This window comes from Eucalyptus grandis, chromosome 5 (genome assembly GCF_016545825.1).
Source record: "Eucalyptus grandis isolate ANBG69807.140 chromosome 5, ASM1654582v1, whole genome shotgun sequence".
In the NCBI taxonomy this organism is placed as follows: domain Eukaryota; kingdom Viridiplantae; phylum Streptophyta; class Magnoliopsida; order Myrtales; family Myrtaceae; genus Eucalyptus; species Eucalyptus grandis.
The window spans coordinates 8,384,151-8,411,089 of NC_052616.1; the positions used below are offsets into that span (position 1 = coordinate 8,384,151).

Genomic DNA, 26,939 nt, shown 5'->3' on the forward strand with positions numbered 1-26,939 from the left:
ACATATAACGATTATAATTAATCACTTGACGAGGACCTGCAGGTTAGCCATAAAGGGACGCCGCCCCTTTGCACAGGGAAGAAAAACCCTCTGCTGACAGAGCACATGAGACAGGAGAGAGACTTATGGATTGCATGTCCAAGTTATCTATCTTTTGACTTCTCATTAATAATCCTGTTAAACAATCTCATGGGCTTCTTCCTTGTTCTTTCATGAAAGAGAACTGAACTTGCAGTATGCTCTTGGCAATCAAAAGCAACAGAACTTTTAGAAGAAGGAAAAGAATACAGAATACCATCCTCTTTTGTTGTCTTTTTGGGTTTTGACATGAGGCTAATCTTCATATCAGTGTGGAAAGAGGCCAGCTGTATTACAAACCACAACATATGCAACTGCAGATTCCCACTAATCAGCTGAAATCCAAATCCATAACAAATGAGATGTACTCATTTTTACTTCAATTCCAAGTTAAGTTAGTTCACATAAGGATTAAGGTAGAGCCTGCTCTAACATATCTCTTTTATATCTCACTTATTTCTAGAGAATTGGAATTTCCCTCCAGAACGACAGTTCATATCCAAGCCCCTTATACAGAAGTTTTGCTTAAATAAATACAGACAAACTCTTAACACCTCTCCCACTCGCTCCAGCAAATGGGCAACGGGCCAAATGGATCGTGGGAGGACTTGTTTCCATGACATTATCCTGATGGTATGTGAACTTGTGTCCGATTGTTCCAAATCAGGCAGGGTCGGGATTGAACTTCACGGCTTCTCTCCAGACGAGCTCTTTGATGTGCTCTTCAGTGCACGACGGATGCTCGAAATCGAAATTGAAGGGCCTGGGGCAGACTGGCTCATCGTTAATGTCGTGGAGGGATGCTAGGTAAGGGTGGGAAAGCGCCTCATCAACTGCAAACAGACACCCAAGTAGAGTATTAAACTTATTAGAGGATCTAGTAAACCTATGGAGGGTATGGAAAAAAACTCTGTGTGCCAGGGAATTTCTGTCTCCTCATACCAGTTATGCGCTTGTTGGGATCAAACACAAGCATTTTCTCTAGCAAGTCGATGGCCCCGGCAGACATGTTTGGGAATCTCATAGAGAACTGTTGTTTCCTGTACTGTGGAAGCTGCCTGACATATCTCCTGGCATTGTCGCTTCGGAGAAAACCGAGGCTGGCATCGTCAGGAGAGCCTATCAACTTCAGATGAGAAAAGGTGCAAATTTCACATTATCAATGTCAATATAATGGTATGGACAAAATCGTTGATATAAAGGATGCAGTTCGTAATGAAAGTGAGTCACTCATCAAACATTTGCTCATATTCTTTCATTCTGGACTAATAAAATCAGCAACAAGATGAAAAATATAAGAAATGCAAAAGGAGGTGCATTGGAGGAAAAGGTTGGTGTTATCTATCACAGATTAGACAAAGAAATGTTTCAGAAGGTTGTTACAATCTAATGTCCCTATGTCCTTACCTCTGTGATTAGCCTCAGCTGATGAACATAGTCTTTACCAGGGAACAGAGGCTCTCTGGTTGCAATTTCTCCGAGTATGCAACCAACAGACCATATGTCAATTGCAGCAGTGTACTCTGAGCAATTGAGGAGCAACTCAGGTGCTCGGTACCATCGTGTGACGACATACTCAGTCATGAAATCTGTCTCAGACGTTGTCCTCGCTAAACCGAAATCCCCTATTTTCAGGTCGCAATTCGCATTTAGAAGCAAATTGCTAGGCTTGAGATCACGATGCAATACATTGGCAGAGTGTACATACTTCAGTCCTCGCAACAACTGATACAGGAAGTACTGCATTGATTTTTGAAATTATTAGAACTGCGACAATTTAGCTGGAGCAACTTGTGGAGGACAAAACAGAGAGCTGCAAAATTGCAAGTATGAGGGATGCAATTGTATTTCTATTCTATCAGATTCAATAATAGTCAATTTTTTGTCAACACTCAAAATCCATCATCCATTTCTTGCATAGCTTAGTTAAAGTCAAAGTTGAGCCAATGATAAGTTCTCATGATTTGGTGTTGATTATTTGGGAGTAAATAGCGATTGTAAACTCTTTTTAATCACAAAAAAAGCAGGACTACTAGTTGACCAACCAAAATTTATTCTCCATCCAGACATATGGAGTTAATGCACTATCTATATTTGTTGAGGAACAGTTTCCTATAGAATACATATAATTCTATCAATTCTCTACTTAGAAGTTTTCATGAATCATATATGTGGACGATCCAGATAAAATTCAATTTGCTTCAGATGACAAAGGAAAAAGAATTACTTCGTTAAATATGCACTTTGCACACTACCGATAACAACTTAACATTAAGCAACAACAGCTGCAACTACGTTCTAACCTGACAATGATCATCTGTCAAAGGATTGTCAGACCGAATTATCTGATGGAGATCAGTGTCCATCAATTCATAAACAATGTAAACATCATTGAAAGTTTCTTTCCTGGGTGGTCGTATGATGTCCTTGATGGCTATAACCTGCATCAATACAGTAACTGAGCAAAATTGCAGCTAGAACAGGGTGACAAATGACGGGATTTATGCGGTAGAACCACACAGTGGGTAAGAAGGAAATGAGCACACGAACAGAAGTTACACTCAATTAGTATGCGATATTATCCACCACATCGTGCAAATGTATGCAAACTCACATTCTCGTGATCCATGTGATGGAGAAGCATGATTTCTCTCAGTGTCCGTTTGGCATCTATCCTGTTATCAAATGCATTGCCAATCTTCTTGATGGCGACCTCCTCTCTGGTCTCCGAGTTCACAGCAGCACTGAAAGTTGTTAAAACAGAAAATGACTATACACTCTTCAGCCGGAAAAAAGAAAAAGCATCATTTGACTAGGTAAATAGATAACTGGCAGTGCTCATCTTTTTTACTAGAACCAGCAGAGCATCAAATGTTCCTCTAAGGTGGATAGTTTGTTCCTGTGAGCATAAAATGATTAAAAGCAACAACCAACCCTGAGAAAGGATTACGCATTGAACGAATGGAGGAGAGACCACATCATATGAACTAAAGTTCCTTTTTTTTTCCTTTTTCACCACAATACATAAGCATAAAGCTGAATAGGGTATTTATTGGGTTAATACGTAGACAGTTCTTACTCCCCATAAAACACGTAAAAGGTCATTGCTTTGGTTTGGGGAAAGAGATAAATAATCTGCTGTGAACAAGGCGTTGATCTGACCAACTTATTCCAGTTACAATCAGGACATGTTCTAGGCTTCTCGAACCCATAATTTTGAATCTGACAGAGAATTGGAGTAAAGAAGAAAGCCAATCCAAACTTGTTTTGTCCTCGTAGCAAGTAATCACCTCAACATTTGATTAGCGTGTTTTCTCCATAAAATGGTCTTTCCCTTGAATATATCCCTCAAAATCCATAGAAACACACACAAACACAGAGCTGCTGCTTACAGTACTGTTCAATTAATGTCTCTCTCCTCCATCCGTTACCGATTTTACAGCAATCGACAGCATCACTTTCCCAAGCTCAAAACAATTTAAAGAAGCGAACTTCATCTGTGTTACAACCTCCACCCCAAGAACACACCTTTCGCAATCTATTCGCTCCGTTACCGCTTTTACAGCGACCGACTGCATCGGTTTCGCAAGTTCAAGATAATTTAAAGAAGCGAACTTCATCTGTATTGCAAACCTCAACACCAAGAACACACCTTTCGCATTCTATTCGCTATCTCACCCTCAAAACAACACCAAAAAACTTTGCCCGGAAACCTTTTTCTCGATTTCTCTTCGAAGCAACCGAAAAACCCAAAACCGACAGAGACTAAATGTCAAAAAAAAAAAAAAAAAACGTGGAGCGAGCACTCACCAGACAAGACCGTAAGCCCCTCGACCAATGGGACGAATGGGAGGGACGTACTTGGCCGAGACCTCGAACAAGTTCCCGTACACGTTGTACTGCACGTAGCGACCTCCATGTGTGTGGACCCCTTTGATCTTCGGGCCCTCCCCCGACGCAGAGCGCGACTCCTTCGTGCAGGGCATCATCCTCCCTCCTCCTCAACAGCTACCCTCTTAGATTCCGAGCTCTATATGAACATTCAGCGAACGAGCACAGCGAAACAGACTGATGGGTCTCTCCCTCTCCCTCTCCCTCTCCCTTGCCCGCGTTAATTGAATGCTACGGGGCTTTCTCGAAACAACGGGTCGTGATTCAAGTGCGGGAGCAGACGGGGTGGGGGAAAAAGGCCGAGAGATTTTTGGTGGGGACACGGAGGTTGCTTGAACTTTGAGGAACTGGCACCCGTGAAGCGAAGACGACTTTTTCTCGTCAGCTCAGCACGATAAGCTTTCGGAGAAAGTACACAAGTTCCGCAAGGGGAGTTCAAGAAAAGGGAGGGAGGGAGAGGGAGACGTTCCGCGGGGCAAGACGTCCCCTTTACGGGGCGGCCGCACCGGTGGCAGGTTGGACGAGGACCAGTGGAACAGGAAGGAATCTCGCCATTAGAAAATCCGAAGAAATGAAACGTTTGACCTTCGTCGTGGTCCTTCTCCTTGCGCTTGTGCCCCACCAGTTACGGCTGCTTTGGCGATGGAATGCGCAGACGAATATGTTTAATGGTGAATGCCACTATTAACCCCGAATCTATATACCCACGACATATCTATTTTAGGTTAATTTTCGTATTGCTTGAAATCTCAAATTCGACACGTCTATAATAGAACTGAATTTCGTTTGATCAAAAATCTCAAATCGATAGACATTTGTTCCCCATTAGGTGTCACTTACCCTATAGAAACTTATATGTGATAGATTTATTATTAGGTGCGCTATTTTAGTATTTTTGGTGATAAGACAATTAATTTGGGATAAAATGTTGTGGATAGACCCATTTGAAATTTATGGTATTAATTAATGAGGACACTGTTGCTTTCCTTAAGAAAAAAAAGAAGAAGAGTGGGTAAACTTTTATCTCACAAAACTTGAATTTACGACCAGTGTGTATTGGATGAAAACATTTGCCTGCTCAGCTAGACAGTGGGCACAACTGTTCCAACCAATATGTGTTGCTTATATGCTGTACTTTGTATGTAAACATGCTCATTTAATCAATTTTAACAAGTCAAATCGGTTGGATCTTATATCGATAGCTTATCTAACATAGCTTCTTATGCGAATTTCAAAATACCAATTCATGCTGGAATTCTTTGCGAGCGGAATCTTTTCCATCGCCACAAGCTGATCTTAGATCAAGAAATCGACGCACGTCTTGATAAAACAAACTTGAAGGACTTGTCGTGTAGACATTCCCTTCCTTGCAAACTTTCAACAGCTCTATAAATGATGTCTTCATTTGATGCAATAGTTGGCGACTTAGCCGTCGGATTCGTTGACGGTTGGCGAGTCGACTAAATGTGAAATGGGAAGCCTGGAAAGTACTTCTGGCGCAAAAGATTAGGTTGAGGTCAGGCCCCTTTGAAGGGTTCAACTCAATTTTCTAATTCGACCACTTTTGACCAACTTCGCCCCTCCGTAAAATTTAAAGGCTGACATTCCCATTGTCCATTATGCCCTCGTCCTTCACGAAATCTACGGTCCTCTCCTAAGCAGGGGTCCGAAATTTCGGCCCCAATTGAATGACCATATTGCGCGATCCAATTGCATTTATTTGGTTAATTATGAGATGGTCCGCCTGAGTTTGTTTTTTCGAGGAGGGTCGTGATCACTAATTTTGACTCAAAAGTCTTGTAAGACATATGTTTTGACATTTGAAATTCAATGACTAGATATATCACCGCATTTCTAAAACAAGAGCTGATTTGACTAGTCATTGCACTAGTACATACGATTTTTCCTCAACTTTTTTCTCTTCATTTTTCTTTATTTTTTTTTTCAAATTATGGGGATTTTTGGGGTTTCAATTATGCAAGGGGAGAGATGTATCTAGAGAGGGGAACACGCATGGCCACCATTTATGGAGTTGGTGATAGGATTTGGTGGGTGGGTTTGGTCACGAGATGCCTGCTCAATTCAATTAAGCACCCCACTTTTGCTCACTTTTGTGATAAGTTGTCTATATTGCGTGCATCGATCCGCATTACCGTCAGAGAAAAATCACGAGGGAGGGTATTCCTATCCATCGTAACGTGTCAAACGACACGAGCTGAAGCCAACATGTCTAGCTCAATCGGAGACGGTGGACTATCCCTTGTTTAAGCTTGAGTTCGAATGGTCTAGAATATAAAAAATTTCCGCCTTTCCTCGAGATCAGAAATGATGGACATGGACAACTCGCCGAGCCTAGTCAATGGAGTGAAAATTGTGCATCGTGCGATGATGTCTTTGGTATATATGAATCGAAAGGTCGAGCTTGATCTTTTTCGTTATGTTAGGAGAAATCCAATTCGAGCTTAACTTATAAAAACTTTTGGTTCGTTTTTGCCAAGAGAGATTTAAGTTGTACAAGGACAGCCCAATCCCCGACGAGGTTGGGCCCAAGGCCCAAAGGATTCTTCTGCTAGCATTATCGCCTCGCGCGCATGATTGGGCTTTGTCAGTTTGGCACGGAATGATCATGCAAGACAAGATCATTCGGCTGTGGGCCCGTTGGGCCAGCCCAAGCCCACCAGATGGAGCGGGTCTGAAATTGCAATTTTCTGTTTGGGCCTGAGCCGGCCGACATTGGCCCAATAGGCCCGTTCGTTTTCTAGATAAAATTTAATATTAATTTTTTTAAAAAAATTATGAGCTGGCCCAGGTAAGACATATTAAGCCCGACACAAACCAACCCGCCCCAGGCTAAGTCATGCGCACGCCTAGGCAAGAAATTTTGGGCCCGCTACTCGACCAAGTTTGCCCATTTTCCAGGTCTAGCGTTTATCGTCCAAACGCTAATTTGAAAAATTCCACTTCTCTTCCATGTATTCTCACTGTTTCTTTAGTCAAGTTCATATATTTTCAATTTTTCTAATTGAGTCATTCTACTTATAGAAGACGTTTTAATCGAGTCCCTTGGGCATAAAATCATGCCAAATCTGGTCGACGTGGCTTTCGACGGAAGTTAGAGCATGACTTGGATTAAATATTGCCTATGAGGATACCCATCGTGGGTATGTGAATAGCAAATGGATTAATTTTTTCTTTTTAAGATTGGTATAAAAATGTCAGCAAGTAATTTCATAGAGATTATCGATGAGAACGTGATTATATATCCTCTATTACTTGCTAGTAATTTGACATGTCCTATGCATAGCAAAGGCAATTCTCAATCCATCTAATGTCGGCAATTCACATAGCAGTAAAGGATTTTCAAATGATCGGCAATTCATTCATGCGATAAGTTATTTTTCATCTAAAAAAAGTAATATTTCATATATGAAAAACTATTAGAACTCACAGGTAATTAGTAATAGGCCAATTGCACGAAATAACTGCAGATATATTACTAACCAATATCTTTTAGAAGATTGCAATAACTTTTGGAAACATCTAGTATTTACCGGTTATAAAATATGAATTCGAACTCATAGTCAACATACAATTGCTTTGCTGGCTTTCTCTTTTCTTCGTAGCCTCATAAATGGACACATCTAGAAATATCAGAAAGTCTAATTCTCAAGACTGATTAATCGTTGGCTAAGGAAAAAAAATTGGAGCTTTCATTAAAAGCTTTCAAAGTGTCTATGAAGTGCACTACTTGATATATAAAATCAGATAAATAATACAAATGATCCACAAAATTTAACTCAATATGTAATGCAGTCTTTGAATATTAGCCCATTATGCAATGCGGTTCTTAAACTAAGGATAATATTGAATTCTTTTTTATAATTTAATAATTAAATTGAACACATATCAAAAGTTTAAAAGTTTAAAGACGATATTGTACATTCAATTAAAATTACAAACAGATTAAATAAATTTAGAGTTCATAGATCATATTATATATTAGACCAAAGTTTAGGGGTCATTATTTCTAAAAATTTCGATAAAATGCACTCGAATTGAGTAGGTCGCTAATTTTGTCGCATGAAACCAGTAATTTGAGAAAGAAAAATGCCCAAAAAAGAAGAAGGAAAAGAAGACAAAAACTCGAACGAGGAAGAGAAGTCCAGAATCGCCAAAACATCCTCAGCTCTTCTCAAACCTTCTCTCTCTCTCTCTCTCTCTCCCAAGCTAATTTGCTGCCACCTGCAGCAGCCGCGCAGAAGCCACCAGACAGATACTGATTCTCTCTAGAATCTCTCACTCTCTCACTGTATATAAATACAGCGTTTCTCTTCCGCCACCTTTCTCAGATATATACATACGCTCATCAAGCCTCTGCCCCGCGTTCGTTTCGCTGCCTTAGCTTCTTCTTCTTCTTCGTCTTCGGGTACTAGCGCGTGGAATTCGAGCCCGAGCTTCCCGTCGGCACCGTTGGCGGACGTCAGCATGGGAGTAGACGTCGAGACCTTCGCCTTCCAGGCCGAGATCAACCAGCTCCTCAGCCTCATCATCAATACCTTCTACAGCAACAAGGAGATCTTCCTCCGCGAGCTCATCAGCAACTCCTCCGACGTAAGCTCTTCACTCTCTGTCGGCCTCGTCTCGCTGTCGTCCGTTGAGCGTTCGTGCTGGGTTTTAGTGGGAGCCGTGTTAGGGTCGTGACGTACGTTCCTGGGTCGAACGGGGTTTGAGGTGACGAGGTCGTGTTGGAGCGATGTTGATAATCGGCGACATGTTTATGCTTGTTCTCTGTGTTGCCTGCGGTTTGGTGGAATCATGAGTATTGCCTGTGGTTCGAGTTTAGTGTCTTTTTCTCTGGTTCTCTGCCCTTGGGTTTTTTTTTTAGTGACCTGATTATGGAGGCTAAGGCTTCTCGGTGATTTCTATGTGAAGGCGTTGGACAAGATCCGTTTCGAGAGCTTGACCGACAAAAGCAAGCTCGCCTCTCAGCCCGAGCTCTTCATCAGGATCGTCCCCGACAAGGCCAACAAGACTCTCTCCGTCATCGACAGTGGCTGTGGCATGACCAAATCAGGTATCATCGCTTTCTGATTGTGCACGCCGACAAATGCTTGCGCAGTGCTCGCGTAAACAGTCGCGTGTGGTCCTCTATGTGCCTTGATCTCCATTGCAACTATCCAAGATGTCGACAATACAGAATGGCCAAACAAGAACACTTTATTGAAAAGAAAAGAAAAAAGGGAAAAAAAAAATTGAAAACAAGAACACTGTATGGCCGAGCTAGTGTTCGCCATTGGTTGGATTTGAGCCCATAGAACTGAATTTCGGTTTGCTGCAGACCTGGTGAACAACTTGGGCACGATTGCGAGATCTGGAACGAAGGAATTTATGGAGGCACTGCAAGCTGGAGCCGATGTGAGCATGATCGGGCAATTTGGAGTTGGGTTTTACTCGTCTTACTTGGTTGCTGAGAAAGTTGTGGTGACCACCAAGCACAATGACGATGATCAGTACATATGGGAATCTCAGGCCGGTGGGTCCTTCACTATTACTCGGGACGTCTATGGGGAGCCTCTAGGTAGAGGTACCAAGGTTACCCTCTTCCTTAAGGAAGATCAGGTGAGAGTTTGAGAGTCCAGTTCTCTTTCACAAGTAAAAATCAACGTGCTTGTCTATCCATGATGTTAGTTTCTGTTAGTTTTCTTGTATCTCTTGATCGTTTCTATTACTGCTGCTAGTAAAGTATCGTAGCAGGATCGTGAATAATAAGCGGACCTCTGTTCTTCGTGCATTTTTTTTCCCTAATTAAGTAGTTTGAGGAAGGTGTTTTAAGCAAATTCCTTGTGGATATGGGATATTGTTTACGGCATGCGATTGACTGGACTTCATACTGCAGTTGGAATACTTGGAGGAGAGGAGATTGAAAGACCTTGTGAAGAAGCACTCTGAATTCATTAGCTATCCAATCTATCTCTGGGTAGAGAAGACTGTGGATAAAGAAGTCAGTGATGATGAGGATGAGGAGACCAAGAAGGAAGAGGAAGGTGATGTGGAGGAGGTAGATGAAGAGAAAGAGAGGAAGCCTAAAAAGAAGAAAGTGAAGGAGGTGACTCATGAATGGGAGCAGATCAACAAACAGAAGCCTATCTGGCTGCGAAAACCAGAGGAGGTAACCAAGGAGGAGTATGCTGCTTTCTACAAGAGCTTGACCAATGATTGGGAGGAGCACCTGGCCGTCAAACACTTCTCAGTGGAAGGGCAGCTCGAGTTCAAGGCTATCCTGTTTGTTCCCAAGCGAGCCCCGTTTGATCTCTTCGACACAAGGAAGAAACTGAACAACATCAAACTTTACGTTAGGAGGGTCTTCATCATGGACAATTGCGAAGAGTTGATTCCTGAGTACCTTGGATTTATCAAGGGAGTGGTGGACTCTGACGATCTTCCTCTCAACATTTCGCGTGAGATGCTGCAGCAGAACAAAATCCTCAAGGTTATTCGGAAGAATCTAGTCAAGAAGTGCATCGAGATGTTCTTCGAGATTGCTGAGAACAAAGAGAATTATGCCAAGTTCTACGATGCCTTCTCCAAGAACATCAAGCTGGGCATTCACGAGGACAGCCAGAACAGAGCTAAACTCGCGGACCTGTTGAGGTATTACTCGACCAAGAGCGGTGATGAAATGACAAGTTTGAAGGACTATGTGACTAGAATGAAGGAGGGCCAGAAGGACATCTACTACATCACTGGCGAAAGCAAGAAGGCGGTGGAGAACTCTCCATTCCTCGAGCGGCTGAAGAAGAGGGGTTATGAAGTCCTTTTCATGGTGGACGCCATAGACGAGTATGTCGTCTCTCAGCTGAAAGAGTACGACGGCAAGAAATTGGTTTCTGCAACCAAGGAGGGGCTGAAATTGGAGGAGGAGTCGGAGGAAGAGAAGAAGAGGAGGGAAGAGAAGAAGAAGTCGTTCGAGAACTTGTGCAAGACAATCAAGGAGATACTAGGAGACAGGGTGGAGAAGGTGGTGGTGTCGGATAGAATCGTGGACTCGCCCTGTTGCTTGGTGACCGGGGAGTACGGATGGACGGCCAACATGGAGAGAATCATGAAGGCTCAGGCGCTGAGGGACAACAGCATGTCGGCCTACATGTCCAGCAAGAAGACCATGGAGATCAATCCCGACAACGGCATCATGGAGGAGCTGAGGAAGAGGGCCGAGGCCGACAAGAACGACAAGTCGGTGAAGGATCTAGTGCTGCTGCTGTACGAGACCGCTCTCCTGACTTCCGGGTTCAGCCTCGACGACCCGAACACCTTCGCGTCGAGGATCCACAGGATGCTGAAGCTCGGCCTGAGCATTGAGGACAGCGACGATAACGACGAGAATGCCGGCGAAGACACGGAGATGCCTCCACTGGAGGAGGGAGGGAACGAGGAGAGCAAGATGGAAGAAGTTGATTGAACGGGGAAACGACTCAAAACGAAATCGACATAACGACAGTAATAGTAGCATGCAGGGACGGGGCATGTTTCTCGGTCGTGTATAAAAGAGTCTTGGGTTTTGGGGTCTTCTCTGGTACTTTGGCTTCATGTTTTGTTCGCTTGGCGACTATGTTTTTTTTTTTTTCTTTTTTTTGATCGAACACTTGGCGACTATGTTAGTACGTGGTATGTTTGTCTAGTACTGTGAGTTTAATGAACAAATTTATCTGTTTTACCGACTGTTTTAGGAATAATCTTACTCCTAAGTTTTGAGTGGCAGAAATGTACCTTTATAAGCCATTGAGTTCTTTTTTATTCTAGTTTGTTGTTGGATTGGTGTGAGCCAGGAGTTTTAAACGGATGACAAGATTAGACCTGTATTGACCCAATCCGACAAGGGTGGAGAGTAATCATTGGGGGTAGAGATGGTCTAAATAAGTAACAGCTTTTGGCAAATTTATAAGATGGCAAATTCTCAAATTTATAAGATGGCAAATGATGAGAATGAACTATATTAAATAAGGGAGAATGCAAATTTATAAGATGGCAAATGGTGAGAATGAACCGAACATGGAGAATGACTCTGAAATATATGTGTGAATAATGGAATTGCTTTACGGAGACGTCTTATGACAAACTTGATGCCACCGAGATGTATTTTGACATTAAGTTTTTGTGTGAAACTCCAAATTTAAGCGAGTCCAAATTAGAGCGCTATAAATATGGATGATTTCTTGGGGAAGTGTCCACCTATTAGCAAAAAGACAGAGTTAATCCAGGGGCCTTCCAAGTTGGACGCCACACCATCATTTATAGTAAAAAGAAGAGTTTCAAAACCATAATAAAAATGGATCTTTTTCAAATATTTCTAACTTTGAATCCTCAATTTTTATTCCCATCCACATATCGCGGCACCCGAATCCCCAAGTCCAAACAACACGATCCTATGCGAGTATCTCACTCAATTAACGGCAGAGGATTACGGACAAAAAAAGTCGACAAAACAGAGATTTTGTCGAGCAGGAAAAGGGCGCCATCTCATCCCCTGTATCGGGCCTGCTTTCAATTAAGGATGGTCAGATGTGAAACTCAGCGTCTTTGAGAGGAGGGAGAGGATTTAGCTGCTGGTAAATTCGGAGGCGTTCCTTTCTCGTCGCTCGTGGCGCGCCGCCCATGAATCCCTCAGTCTCCCTCTGCCTAGGTGGGTCTCTTCCAGCCGCGCTACACGCCAGAGCAGTCGACCTCAGAGGAAGCTCGCGGCCCTCGCGCTCTTCGTCGTGCGAAGAAGGTCGACCCTTCAGTTTCAATCACGCGCTGGACGGTTTGAGCTCTTGCGCCGCTTCGACGGACTTGAAATCCGGTTCTTGCGTTCACGCGGCCGCTATAAAACGTGGGTTCGACGCCGACGTCATCGTCGGGAATACCCTGTTGAATTTCTACTCGAAATGTCGGCGTGTGGTCGATGCTGCTAAGGTGTTCGAGTATATGCCCGAAAGAACGGTGGTGTCGTGGACGTCCATGATGTCTGCCTTCTGTGAGCTCGGAGAAAGTGACAAGGTGATCTCTATGTATCGGCAGATGCTCCAAGAAGTGGACTCTAATGAGTTCTCGCTGTCCGTGCTTCTGAAGGCTTGTGCACGGAAAGGTGATCCCAGATTGGTTGAATCGGTCCATTGCTGCGTTGTTAAGGGAGGACATGGCATAGATGGTTTCTTGAGTAATGCCTTGGTGGGTGCTTATGCGAAATCTGGATGTAGGTTGGTTGCTGAGAGACTGATTGGAGAGAGCGAGGGCGGGGATGTGGTCTCTTGGACGTCGCTCATCTCTAGGGCAGTGGAAGAGGGAGAAGTGGAGACGGCCATGAGCTATTTCTTTAGGATGCAAGAAGATGGGGTCGCTCCAAATGAAATAACGATTTTGAGCGTCCTGAGGGCGTGCTCCTTGATCAACGGACTTCTGGTCTTCAAATGGGTACAGGGCTTGATTATGAAAGTGGGATGGTGCTTGGATGATTTTGTATTGAATTCTCTGTTGGAAATGTACTTGGTTAATGGGTATTTCTTCGAAGGAATGCAGATTTTCTGCAACTATATGTTCTTAGGTGAGGACCGGTATCTTCAACCAGAAACGTTGGCTGTTATCCTTCAGGGATGCTGCCGCTCAGGCTTTCTTGAGCTGGGGAAACAGATGCACTGTTATCTTATTAAGAAGAGCCTTTCCAAGTTTAGTGGTACAGAACTCACTCATCAATTTTTATGCAGAAAATGGATATGCCCATTCTGCATTCGAACTCTTCAAAAGGATGCCTGTCAAAGACATCGTTTCTTGGAATTCCATCATTTCTTGTCTTGCAAGAAATGGAAACTACAGCGAGGCCTTATTGCAGTTCAAAAAGATCCACTGCAATGGAGGCAATGAACTAAGCCGCCCTGATTTTGTCACGGTGTTGGCAATGCTTCAGGCCTGCTCAGAAATATCATCATCTCAGCTAGGTCAGATGTTCCATGGATACATAACCAAAACAGGATTGGTTTGTGATGTTTTCGTGCAGAACTCTCTAATTGACATGTATGGAAGGACCGGAAGATTAGATTTAGCAAAGAGTGTCTTCCAGGACATGCAAATTAAGGATCTGCCTTCCTATAATTCTCTGATCACAGCGCTGGGAATCAATGGAGCCGGGCCATCTGCTCTTAGGGCATTCGACAAATTGAAGGAACTGAAAACAATCCAACCAAATGGAGTTACATTCATCAACGTTCTTTCAGCATGCGGCCATGCAGGAATGGTTGAAGAAGGGCTCGAATTTTCTACTCCATGAAAAGAGAATACGGTGTCGAGCCAAGCATGGAACACTTTACTTGTGTGGTCGATCTGCTGGCTAGATCAGGTAAACTCGAAGAAGCTCTAGCCTTCATCAAGGCCATGCCCACAGTGCCAGGACCTGCGGCCTGGGGGGCTCTTTTGGGTGCTTGTGCAATTCATAACCGCATCGATGTGGCGGAAGAATCGGCGAAATGGCTCTCGCTTTTGGACCCGCAGGGAAAAGCCTGGAGGGTCGGCATGTCGAATGTCTATGCGAGTGTAGGTCGATGGGAGGACTCGTGGAAGGTGAGAGCTGAGCTGGAGGAATTTGATGGGAAGGAGGCGGCATGGAGCAGTGTGGCTGTCCGAGGGGAGGATGTGAAGTTCATGGTCAATGACACGAAGCATCCGCAGAGCAGGAGAATTTATGAAGTTCTAACGACGCTCACAAACCACGTCAAGTTGTAAAAAAGTTGTATGATGAATGAGATGGCGCGGCTCCTGAACGGGGTTGACCATATATACTGTACAGGACACTTCCATTGTATTGCAAAAGAACCCGCGTCATTTCTTTTTCGCAGTCCAATCGCTTCGGAATGCCACTGCCGACGGTCGTCTGGCGATTCACCTGCTCTTTCCCCTCTTGACCCTCCTTCCGACATGGCCCACGCCGGTGTCTGTCCCTTCCCTTGACATTCACCTCCTACGATCTTATTTCGATGGAGTCATTCCTGTGAAATTAGATTGCCCGGTGTTTTCTTTTTCCCCTCTTAACATTGTACATTTGCATTTCACGGATAGGTGCTGGAAACAATCTGCACAGTATCCTCGACCTCACCGTAACTCGTGGTAATGTTCCTGCGATGCTCCATGCTATTGCCCGAACTGAACTTACATTTACGCTATGTGCTGGTTTTGTGTCGAGCGTGTATGCTTTCTTTGATACACCGTGTTTGACAGAAGCCATGTATCGATCGAGCTCGGGCAGGGTTCTTGAACGATTTTCTTTCCAGCTGCCTCACCTTGAGACAGACCGCAAGTCTCACTATTCTTGTTGTTGCTCGGCAAAAGAAACACGGGTTTGCATCATATTTCTTGGTTCTAGTGCTCACTGAAAATGCAAGGAATTTACCAAATTCGAGGAGCTCAAATATATTACAAGAATCACGAAGAGGGAGGTGAACCGGCCGATTTCGTAGAGCATGGTGAAAAGTGCAAGAGGCCATTAACAAAAAAATAAACGTCAACAAAAGGTTCAAGCAAAACCCAATTGCAATGATCATAAAATACTATAACAATAGAAAAGCAAGACCCCATCCTCAAAAATTCAATTTGTCAAGAACAAAAGCAGTGCTTAATCCGCTAATAACAAATAACGATTCTCAGGGACTAGAGCTGACATGCAGCTACCAGCTGCTGGTGCTGCATGTCGCACTCTTCTTACAACTGGACAGCTGAAAGTACAAGCCATGAACCGTTCAAGGAAGATTCGAGCTAGCTGGTCCAGCACCAAAGCCACCACCTCCCCGTCCGAAGCCTGGTCTTCCACCAGGACCCTGCATGACAGAACTAAAATGTTAAATTGGCCAAGAAAGATTAATCTTGATTGTATAAAAGAATTCTCCACAGCAAACGGTGTGGACAGTCCAATTGCTAATGGCAAGATTCTGAAACTGTAAACCTAATGGAAGTACTCGCCATATCTTTCCTTCATTCACTCTAGTGGTGCAAGACTAAAGTTGGAAAAGAGTAGTTAGACAAACAGAGAAGACTTTTTCTATCTAATAACTCTTTCAGTAACAAGTTCAACCTAACCATAATTGTAAATACTGGAAATAATCAATTTGAGATGCATCTCGAGTGGTTCTAAGTCGAGCAATGCTCGATACAATAAGCTATGAAAAGTAACATGTAAAATAAAATCATTAATCAACTTAGCCCAACTTTTCATTCTAAGGAACACACCACCAGAGTTATAAAGCATACAAATTAGATGGCGTGTCCTAGAAATCGTTTTTACGCAATGACAAGATTCTATACAATCCAAACAGTAAGGATCTTGCCAATAAAGACATCGACTTCACACAAACTAGAAAACCAATCACATATCACTTAAGCATAAGTACAGTATGACTAGCAGGAGACTGGTATATTACCCCGAAAGAAGGCCGGTAGTCAGCAGGAGCTCCACCTTTGTCACCGAAGTCACCCCCAGGTCCACGGGGACCACTGCGGTATCCCTCGCGGTCACCAAACCTCCGTTCTCCTCCCTCAAAGCGAGGTGGGCCACTATTCCACATTACAAAGAGCAGGATAAGGAACAGGCTATGAACAGCAGGAACATGTTCCCTCTTATGCATACACTGACACGATCAATATCGAAACCGAGCATGAAAAACACTAAAGATACGCCTAAATTACCGTGGGCGATCACCAGGCGGGCCGCCGCCCATGGGCCTGCCGGCTGGCTTGGCCTGTTTCTTCAAAGTGGCAGGGACGATCTCCGAAGGGAGATTGAGGTAGGTCCTGAGGAACTCGATCCCATCGTTCGTGAGGTACCAGTAGTAGTGCATCCAGGCAAAGGTCTCCGTCACGTACTCCTTGGACTTGAAGCTCTGCATCAGCTTAATCACCTGCAAGTTCGGGACATCGATCTCCGGGTGCTTCGCGAGGTTGTAGTCCTTCTTGGCAAAGCAAACTCCCTCTAGAGGAACAATAAAAAAACAACATTCAACACAGCCAACTAAAGACATAACGAGCCGGATTTCATGGGCATCATGCTAAACAACAAATCTCCGTTTGGATTTCAAGATAAATGGAGAAAAGGAGGGACCTTGGAAGAGGTACTTGGAGATCTCGCGGCGGTTCTTCTCCGGAATGATCTGAGACGAAGGAAAAGAAACGAACCCATCAGCGCCATACAATCCCAGATTGAGAAAAGAGAACTACTTTCTTCCATCGATGCGCAAGCCATGAAAAACTTAAAAGACTGGTCATCTTCTTCTTGCGTCCTCTATACAATTGGTCAGCTACAGACCTAACCAGCTCAAAGCATCGACTCCACACACGCGCACACGCAACGACGGAGAGAGAGGGGGAAGGGGGGGTTACCATGGTTGAAACGAAGAAGAGGAGACGACGGCGAGTCGGCGGCGGCGGCGGCAACAAGCAGAGACGCTCGGCTTCTTGCAAAGTTCCCGACTCGCTTGTTGCAGTAAACCCTAGCATCGCCCATCGGCGGTCTTTTATAGCAGTGCTGCGAAGGCCGTGGATATTGGGCTCTCTTCAGTGGGCCGAAATCTAACCTTCGGCCCAATTATTTTAATTTGTTATTTTCGGAATGATTGAACTCCACGGCCCAAAAAAAATCTTCAAATTTGGACCTCGGTCCATAGTTATTTGACCCCTTGTTTTCAATAATTTGAATTCACATCTCCAAATGCTCTCTTTCTCAATACACATTTTGTTTTATTTTTTTTTCGCACTTCTAAATTAGGGAAAATGTTTTCCACTTTTAAAAAGTGAAAAACATTTTCTCGTATGCTCCTTTGTTAATTATTATGTTGTCAAATTCTTAATCGCATGGCAATCTTTTTTTCGCACATAATAAAGATTGGAAACTACTACTCTATTCAATACTTATTGCAATCATTGAAATATCAAGATCAAAGAGAATAGAATAACTATTGTACTTTACACCCAAAACATAAATTATACTCGAGAATAGAAAGAAATGGAAAAATCTTGAATTATGTGAGATCTTGACATGTTATTAATTAGGTGTTTTTTATTGTATAATACTCAAGACAACGTTTATTGCGGAATATCAATAAATTAAAACAAATGGTATCTAAAAAATGAATGAATAAAAAAGATTCTCCTAATCAATTAAACTTTTAGGCATATAATATTTTTTTGATGATGAAAATCTTTTAATTGCTTTTCTTTTAAAACTCTTCCCTTATTTACCTGATTAATGGATTTTTGATTTAATTGAATAATTTAAGTCACGACCATTTAAGATTATCAAGCAAGCTCGGTCTTTTTAAGTGCTGAATTATTAGTTTTAAGCGCTTATTTATTTGGGATGTTGCACGCACATTTAGACTTCATGATACAAGGGAAGCAACTATCATCAATAACTAAGAATGGAGAGGCCATTGTCATGCCATGTGAGCATCAATTGGGACGGTTGCTCTGAAATTTGATTTGCAAGACTGAAGTAACGAGTCCATTTCCTCAGTTAATCTTTTTATCTCAAAAAATCTTCATTAATCTGTAAAGTAATGATTTTGGATCCAATTATGCTGTTGACTTAGTTCTTTCCTACTTATATCCAGTTGAGCTATGGCGATGAGTTAGTTTGATGTAAGATTAGCATTGGTAAATTTTTTAAAAGAGTTAAATAAATTTTAAAATTTCCAATAAAAAGATATTTATTTAATCCCATGATTTAAATCGATAAAAAAAAAAATCCCTTGATTTTTGATATATCCATGCAAGTAACAAGTCCCCGAAGAAATGGCGAGGCCGTCGATAACCAAGCGACACCTCCCCCCGGTCCGTTACCCGGGACTTCATCGAGTCGCCATCGATCCGAGACCGGCGCTATTCATGGAACGCCCGCGCCGCGCTGCGCTCCCCCAGTCGCCTCCTCTTCGACTCCGTTCCTGCCGCTTCCCGCTCCCGTCGCGCCCCCAACGGCGGCGGCCCTTCCGCTCCTCCAATAGCCGCCGCCGCCCCCCTCGCGACCCTTGCCGCTCGCCTAGAGCCACTTCGGCTCTTCCCCCTCTTAATTGTTTATTCAGCCTAATCGGCTCTTCCTCCTCCGATGTCTCCAGGTCTCCTCCTACTTCTACTCGATCGATCGATCGAGTCTGCTGCCTGCTGCCTGCTGCCTGTTCCGTTTCGCGATCGCATTCGTCGCTCCTTTCTGTTCGGAAATCCCTAACGGCCGGCTTCCTCCTCTCTCTTTTTCAGCCGCTCGATTCTGGTCGCGCAAGGCGATGGCGAGCCCGTCGAGCTTCGCGGTGGCGGCGTCCCTGAAGCGCGGGGTCTCCCCGTGGCGCCCCGAGCCTCCCGCCCTCGGCCGGACCACGCCGCGGCGGTCCTCGATCGGGCTCGGGTGCTTCCGGCGGAGCTACGTGGCGGCCGCTTTCGACAACGAGAACAGAGAGTTAGTGCGGCTTTTCTCGAGTTCTCATTCTCCGGCTCTGATGCGGTTCCGGTTTTGGCTCGAGTTTTTGAGTTTTTTTTTGGACTTGTCTGTTTAAGGTTCGTGATTGTCGGCGGCGGAAATGCTGCCGGTTACGCGGCTCGGACTTTCGTCGAGCATGGCATGGCCGACGGAAGGCTCTGCATCGTTTCGAAGGAGGTGATTTTCGCCTGTTTCGTCTTGTCTCGTATGATATAATGTTTTTTGAGAGATTCAGCAGCGAGTCTCAGATGGATACTGTGCTTCCTCTTTCCTGCAGGCTCATGCGCCGTACGAGCGTCCTGCTTTGACGAAGGGCTACCTGTTTCCTTTAGAGAAGAAGCCTGCTCGCCTACCTGTACGACCAATGCGCTTTGTTATTTCCCGTTTCTCCTTGGGCTAGTGTGCTTTATATTGCCTCGGATGATGGGTTTCTGAGATTTGACGTATTGACATTTGAATTCAATAGGCTATTTAGATGACTTGGTTAGTGGACTAAATGTTTGGTGGGGATATATACATATCTAGTTGGTGCATTAAGAGGTTCGAGTCCTTTTGTGAATCATTTGACACTGCAGCTCCTGTTATAGAATTGTTATATATCATGATATTATGAGCTTTGCTTGTGATGCATTGGTATTGCAAATTGCTCATTTAGTTTAGAACTGACACTATGGGTTTTGGTTGGCATAGGGTTTTCACACTTGTGTTGGCTCTGGGGGAGAGAGGCAAACTGCAGAATGGTACAAAGAGAAAGGGATTGAGGTACTCCTTTTGAGATCATGGGTCTCTCTCTCTATTTGACTGGCTCCTAATATTTCAAACGGTTTTCTGCCTTGTTCAGATGTTGCATGAAGATCCAGTGACAAGTATTGACATTGATAAACAAACTTTGACTACTGATTCTGGCAAGCTTCTTAAATATGGATCACTTATAATTGCAACTGGTTGCACGGCTTCAAGGTATCTGTTAGTTGCAGCATGTTTTCTAGTTCAAGGAGTTTTTTAAAATCTACCATCACCTGTAAACAATTGGGCATGATGAACTGTTCTCGATCATTTCAATCTTAGATTGCCAGAGAAAATTGGAGGAAGCCTTCCGGTGTACACTATATCAGAGATGTTGCAGATGCTAACTCACTCATATCATCCTGGGTAAGGATCAACTCCATATATTTGCGTCATCTCACTCTACTTGCTTATGGCTTCTTTTCAGTATTTCTTGCCATACTGCTTCTGTTCTAAAGAAACTGTATTCTAGGAGCCTGACTGTTAATATCATTATGATTTCCATCATAATAAGGGAGCATGAACAATGTATCAAAGCAAAATGATGGTTAATTTTTTTGACAAATTAATTGATGGTTAGTAACTTTTTAAAAGAACCTTCTTTTTAAAGAAAGGAAACTCCTGAATGAATTGCTCTAGCTGTTCCCTAAAAAATGTCTAGCTATTTTTGCTATTCATTTTATTGCTGGCAAATAATCGTACACCAGGTGTGCTTGTATGACTTAGTGGCTTCTTTTCTTGTGGTCATGTGATTATGTTAGTAATGGGCATGGGGATCACATTCCTGTCCCATCCCTGCAAAGTGAAAACCTGCCCTCCCATTGCTTCGCTCCCTGTGCGAGGTGCAGTGTGGGGCTGTTTTGGGGCAACGGTGCCCTGCAGGGCACTGTGAACTGCCCCTGATGCAAAATTTTTACTCAAAAAGAACTTAATACTACCTTTTTGTGGTCATTTGACAGTAGGCCTTATTAGTAGGTTTTATAGAGTCAAAACAAACTTCAACCTTCACAAAACAATTGATGTTTGGACAATGTGAAGATGAGAAACGTAGAAACAATTGTTCCACATTGTTTATCTGAAAACTTTCCAAGCTTGCATCTCTTATAAGAGTTGTACTTGCACATATTCTCTTAAAAAATCAAAGTTGTTCTTAGGTTTTTTGTTTTTTCATATTTTTAATATGAGTACATAAATAAAATAAAGATAAAAATACTTTTGCTATAATATATGCATGGGGTGAATTTGTGCGGCCGGGCAGTGCTAATACTGGCCCTGCCCCTATGCCCTGCCTCTTGCCCTGTGGGGCATTCGCCCTGCTCGGGGTGGTTCCCCTCACCTTGTGCCCTACATTCTGTAAGTCCTAAATTTCCTATCACATTATGCCGGAGAGAGGCACATCGTGCTCCCTAGAGCATTGGGGAAAACCTCCTGTGAACATTTTTGCAGTCTAGGGACTCTGATTAAGCCTTTTGTCTCTAAACCAAGTCAACTGGGGTAAAAGCTTGGACCTGTCTAGTACTTGGTGCCTTGGATTTTCTTCTTTTCTGAGAACAATTTGACTTAGTTATCAGATATGAACATATAGTTTCTCAGAGCTTGTAAAAAAATAGAAGAGGTAACATAAGCACCAGCGAAAAAAAGAAAGAGATATCATAAGCTTCATTTTCATCTTCTCTGAATTTTCTGCTGTCCTTGGATAACATGGCTTGCTATAATATTCATAGAAATTCTATCTCGCTTTCTAGGAAAAGACGAAGAAATTGGTTGTTGTTGGCGGGGGGTATATTGGTATGGAGGTCGCTGCAGCAGCTGTTGCATGGAAGCTCGACACAACTGTAAGTGGGATTATATTTACTGCCAATATGATTGTTAAATTTGTTCAAAAAGCCTTGATATGTGAGAATTAAAAGGTTTAGCTTGCCTATTTGTACGAGTGTCATCTGTGATACCAAATCTGCAGTGACGTTGCTTAGGTCATATCAAGCCTAGGGTGCTTATGTCATTCAATTTTGTCCAATTGATCATCTTCCGAGGGCACATTTTACTGCGTAGGCATCTTATATTATAACACTCTGCACCCAACTTATCTGCATGTGTCGTGGCTTCTTTGGCAGTCATCCATTTTTTATTAACTTTCAAGTTTAATGTTTATCAAATCTTAACTATTTGAAACAAGATGAATGATATTGTGATACAGAAACACATGACCCTTTCCAGTCATTGTTGATAGGTGTAAAAACTGCTTCGAGTATGGTCTAATGAATTGGTGCTAATGAATTTGCTGGCAAATGTTGCTTATCTTCTTGTATTCTATGTTATTTCATTTTTTTTCTCCTAGATGTTTTTATTGAAGAGGAAATCTAACTCATAATCCCTTCTCTCTCTAAACAGATCATCTTTCCAGAGAATCATCTTTTGCAGAGGCTGTTTACTCCTTCCCTTGCCCAGAGATATGAAGAATTTTACAAGGATAACGGTGTGAAGTTCGTGAAGGTTCTTCCCTTCTTTCTCTACTGCCAAAATTGGTGATTTTTTAGCTGCTATCACTTCAAGCACATGTCTTATAGATCATCACTTTATTTTTTGGCATGTCACTGAGATTATGTAATTCTGCATGTTATCACAAGTTTAACTTGCTGAGCATAACCAGGGCGCCTCTATTAAACACTTAGAAGCTGGTTCTGATGGACATGTATGCTCTGTTAAACTTGAAGATGGATCAACGATTGAAACAGACACGGTACAAATTTCGAAACTCTGGACCTTGCTTCCCTAGACAAAAAACCTTTCTTTCAGGTTATCGATTGTACCTTCAAATTTATAGCTAGAAACCTCATTAAAATTTGTTCCTCCTATTCTCTCTCTGGGCAGGTAGTTGTTGGTATCGGAGCTAAACCTGCCGTCGGTCCATTCGAGAGGGTTGGTTTGAATACTTCTGTTGGAGGAATACAGGTAAGCTCAATGTCCAGCTAATTTGCATAATAAAATATTGTCTTATTGCTGACAATCTGTACACTTTTAGCTTAACTTCAGCAAGGTGCATGATTGAGTGATATCACATTAAATTTGAATTTGTCAGGTTGACAGTCAGTTCAGAACGAAGATCCCTGGAATCTTTGCAATTGGAGATGTAGCAGCGTTCCCGTTGAAGGTATGCTTTTTGAGTTGGCCACTTTCTTTTTCTAAGCTGACTATTATTGTCGTTAATGTCGGCAGATATATGACCGCATTGCACGAGTTGAACATGTTGATCACGCTCGAAGATCTGCACAACATTGTGCAAAATCCATATTGACTGCTCAGTCCCATATGTATGTTTGATTCTTTGTTGTTAGACTGAGCATTTGAGCGCTAGATATAGCATTCCAATTCTGTGACATTCCCATTGACATGCATGCAGATATGACTATCTGCCCTATTTTTACTCGAGGGTGTTTGAGTATGAAGGGAGCCCCAGGAAACTTTGGTGGCAGTTTTTTGGAGACAATGGTATCATTTGCTATTGATGCAGCATATTTTTATGTGTCTCTCATCATGATTTCTTTTTCTATATTGATAGTTGACCCTGGGGTGTTATTCTTTCTGTAGTTGGGGAGACCATTGAAGTCGGAAGCTTTGATCCGAAGATTGCAACATTCTGGGTAGATTCTGGTAAAGTGGTCCAACTGTACATTTTGCTTTTGGTTCAGCAGCAGCCACATAGTATGAATTTTGCTCTTGCTCTATCGCAGGTAAATTGAAAGGAGTTCTTCTAGAAAGTGGGAATCCAGAGGTATGTTATATTCTCGTACTGACTAACTAAATCAACTGAATCAGGCTTTTTGGTGCAAAACTTGACTTGGCTTTTGCATGCGAGCAATTAATGGTTTCATATGAAAGCACAATATTCTACTGAAGCATGGTGATTTGAAAAATTGTAGCATGTAGCAAATATCCAAATGATTGCTTAAAATTGAGTCTCTGAGTGCGTGACTTGGCACATGATCACATGCTCTGTATGGAAGCCTTTAGAATCTTTCCTTTTGGCTGCAAAAGAGGTAGATGGTCTGGGATATGAGGGGGATTTGCTCGTCTATGACCTTGATACTCAAACAAGTATTTGAAAGACTACATTATATATTCTAGCCTGACCTCGGATGGACCATCATTTGCTAACACTGCAGACGACTCATTGATCACAAACGTAGACTCTGACATATACTATATTCAAATTCATGATGTATTTTCATGTCTGAATTAGCTGGGAAAAACTTTTAGATTACGGAATGTATTGCCATCACATTCTTCAAGAAGCATAAACTACTGTGCTGTTCCCTTTCTCCAATTAGAAGTTCTGAAGGTGAAGTGAATGAATATCAATACTCGGAAAAGAGGACTTATGAGAAAGGATCCGAAAGAAAACAGATTTCCCCAACATTTACTCTTTCACGATTGCTAACTGATGAAGATATCTCCTCATACTGTGTTGTTCAGGAATTTCAGCTTCTCCCTAAGCTAGCAAGGAGCCAGCCTACTGTCGACATAACCAAACTCCGGAACGCATCTTCAGTGGAGGAAGCTCTAGAAATCGCTCAGAATTCTCTTTCGGCTGAAGCTGCAGTGTGATCGCAGACACTGCCATAATTCGATTCATTCTTTGCTCATTAGTGGAATAATGCCAGCGAAAAATGATGGCTCCCTTCTCATGTCCAAAAGAAACTGACAAATAATTTGAGAAAGATGACTCCTCTTTCTCTGGCGTTCTGTAGAGTTCCCGTCCCGACATTTGGCGCTTGAGTGATTTGAAACTGTTGTGGCGATTTGATTTCGACTCTATCACGTCTGTTTGATGAGCCTATGATATATTCGGTCCGTTCATTGTCTTAAATAATTTTCGACACTGCATCGCAATTTGGTAAGGGAAAATCGGAAGGACAGAAATTGCCTCCTGCAAATGCTTTTTCCAGAGGTTGGCCCATTCTAAATGGAATCCTCATTGCATTAGTCGTTCATCTCATAATCTTGTACATCGCATGATGCTAGATAGAGCGACGAAGACTGGAGGGAAAAAGTTATGCATAGTTTTAAGATCTAAGCATCGGAATTGAATCATTTTGTCATACATTTCAGTTGATCATGTGGCGATAGTGTTTCTCGGTTGTTGGATTGGGAATTTAAGGTTTTGTTTGTTCCATAAGGAATGAATGATTTGGAAAATTTTCCCGAAATTAATTGCTTGTATAGTTTGGAGTAATTAGTTGATGAAAAATGTTTTTGTTATGGACAATAATTTATGTCAAAATGTTTTCGTGGACGTTGAAAGCACTTTTGTTTTATTCATTTCTGTAAACATTACGGACAATGCTTCTCATTCTATTGCTTGTAGAGACGAATAAATGTATAGTATCTTTGTCCTTCATGAACAAGAAATTTTTTTCTATTGACTAATTTTATCAAGATGAACAATCATTTTTTAAGAATATTTCACGTGAGATGGACACGTCTAAAGTTTAAGCTCGGCATATATGGGCTCTGTCTATACAAAGGTATCGCCCTCGCCCTCCTCGGATCTGCTCGGAGATTGGGTCGTTCGATCTACTCAAACGTGGTTTTTTTTTCTTTTCACGGCCTTTATTTTTACAATAGCTGAATGAACCATCACTGCCAGCAATTCTCTCACCGATGTGATCGGACAATGAATTAATAATAATTCATTGACCTAGACTTGGACTTCAACGTCAACGTCAAATCGAGGAAACCTAAAAACCCAAAAAGAATAATAATAATAAAAAAAGACAGGGCCCAATCATGGACTATGGAAATGACGACATCACCATCGTAATCAATAATTCATTCGAGACGTGTGTGAAAACGCGTACTTTCCTGGAAATGCTTCCCGTTTCTTGCCCTTTCTGGCTTTCTTTTCGATCTCTCACATTTCACGATCGAAGAAAAAGCTCCTTTGCGCGAGCAGTTTGGTATGGCCCAGTGGTGGCATTCACACTTAGCTGATGCAGACAGCGATGTCTCTTTGAGCCTTCGATTCGTGTTTGACCGTCCATCCTTTGTCCGTCCCCCATCCTACCGTTAAATTTGGTTGTCCCCGTGCTAAAATGTCACGACGCTAGATTAGCTTATCGAGGTATTGTCCGTTTTAACTCATCCCAAATCGAGCTTCGTGATTTGGTACTTTAGAATATAGGTAGTTTCTTTTTCAAGAGGTTACTTATCCTATAATTGCTCTCCCACTTAAGTATGCGTAAGTTTGGAATTTCAAAGCTAAGTATTGCTCTTCCATGACTTAATTTCAATTTTCACACGTACATACATATTTTAGTATCGCTCTACTTCTATTCGGTGTATAGTTTAGTCAATTCTTATCATTTTTGTTGTCCTAGAAGCCTATCGGTAGTCGTTCCTTATCAAGTCGTCTAGTCTTGATGGCCACTCCTTTATTTCATTTGACTGATTGCATAAAAGATTTTCTATCGTAAAGTCTAAAGAATTATATAAAAGGGGATGATAAGACTAGACTAGATGTGACATTTCAGCACGTAGGAACGTGGAATGTGGCTATCGAGAATTTATGGCTAATTCCAGCGTCAATTTCTAGAGGGACAAAAAAAATTAGGTCCAAAACCTATTGTACAACTACAAAATCTTCACGACAAGTTACGACGAAAAGCTTGGACCGAGTCAGTTGCCAAGAATTCAAGACTCACTG

The 26,939-nt window shown here is 42.5% G+C and overlaps 5 protein-coding genes across 5 annotated transcripts; 3 read left to right on the forward strand and 2 right to left on the reverse strand.

Annotated features, from left to right (window-relative positions):
• Positions 1-403: 403 nt before the first annotated feature.
• On the reverse strand, positions 404-4,511 carry LOC104443843 (mitogen-activated protein kinase homolog MMK2). The gene is made up of 6 exons (XM_010057386.3): positions 3,889-4,511; positions 2,693-2,822; positions 2,382-2,519; positions 1,486-1,818; positions 1,021-1,204; positions 404-911 (listed from the first exon to the last, which is right to left on the reverse strand). The coding sequence occupies exons 1-6, from the start codon at positions 4,065-4,067 to the stop codon at positions 742-744; spliced, it is 1,134 nt and encodes a 377-aa protein (XP_010055688.1). The 5' UTR covers positions 4,068-4,511; the 3' UTR covers positions 404-741.
• A 3,728-nt stretch (positions 4,512-8,239) lies between these two features.
• LOC104443842 (heat shock protein 90-1) lies at positions 8,240-11,744 on the forward strand. The gene is made up of 4 exons (XM_010057385.3): positions 8,240-8,580; positions 8,902-9,043; positions 9,308-9,588; positions 9,866-11,744. The coding sequence occupies exons 1-4, from the start codon at positions 8,455-8,457 to the stop codon at positions 11,426-11,428; spliced, it is 2,112 nt and encodes a 703-aa protein (XP_010055687.2). The 5' UTR covers positions 8,240-8,454; the 3' UTR covers positions 11,429-11,744.
• An 877-nt stretch (positions 11,745-12,621) lies between these two features.
• On the forward strand, positions 12,622-14,269 carry LOC104443841 (putative pentatricopeptide repeat-containing protein At3g01580). Its single transcript, XM_039313277.1, has 2 exons — positions 12,622-13,549; positions 13,710-14,269. The coding sequence occupies exons 1-2, from the start codon at positions 12,622-12,624 to the stop codon at positions 14,267-14,269; spliced, it is 1,488 nt and encodes a 495-aa protein (XP_039169211.1).
• A 1,209-nt stretch (positions 14,270-15,478) lies between these two features.
• Positions 15,479-17,469, reverse strand: LOC104443844 (40S ribosomal protein S10-1). The gene is made up of 5 exons (XM_010057387.3): positions 17,365-17,469; positions 17,087-17,135; positions 16,675-16,957; positions 16,410-16,542; positions 15,479-15,809 (listed from the first exon to the last, which is right to left on the reverse strand). The coding sequence occupies exons 1-5, from the start codon at positions 17,365-17,367 to the stop codon at positions 15,732-15,734; spliced, it is 546 nt and encodes a 181-aa protein (XP_010055689.3). The 5' UTR covers positions 17,368-17,469; the 3' UTR covers positions 15,479-15,731.
• A 1,320-nt stretch (positions 17,470-18,789) lies between these two features.
• On the forward strand, positions 18,790-25,126 carry LOC104443846 (monodehydroascorbate reductase, chloroplastic/mitochondrial). The gene is given in 18 exon segments (XM_010057388.3): positions 18,790-19,094; positions 19,234-19,429; positions 19,528-19,627; positions 19,728-19,805; positions 20,141-20,212; positions 20,292-20,410; positions 20,519-20,547; positions 20,550-20,602; positions 21,982-22,071; positions 22,628-22,729; positions 22,887-22,976; positions 23,108-23,188; positions 23,316-23,387; positions 23,453-23,547; positions 23,637-23,725; positions 23,825-23,887; positions 23,968-24,008; positions 24,710-25,126. Coding segments are annotated over 18 exon segments (1,512 nt in total). The 5' UTR covers positions 18,790-19,084; the 3' UTR covers positions 24,842-25,126.
• The last annotated feature ends 1,813 nt before the right edge of the window (positions 25,127-26,939 follow it).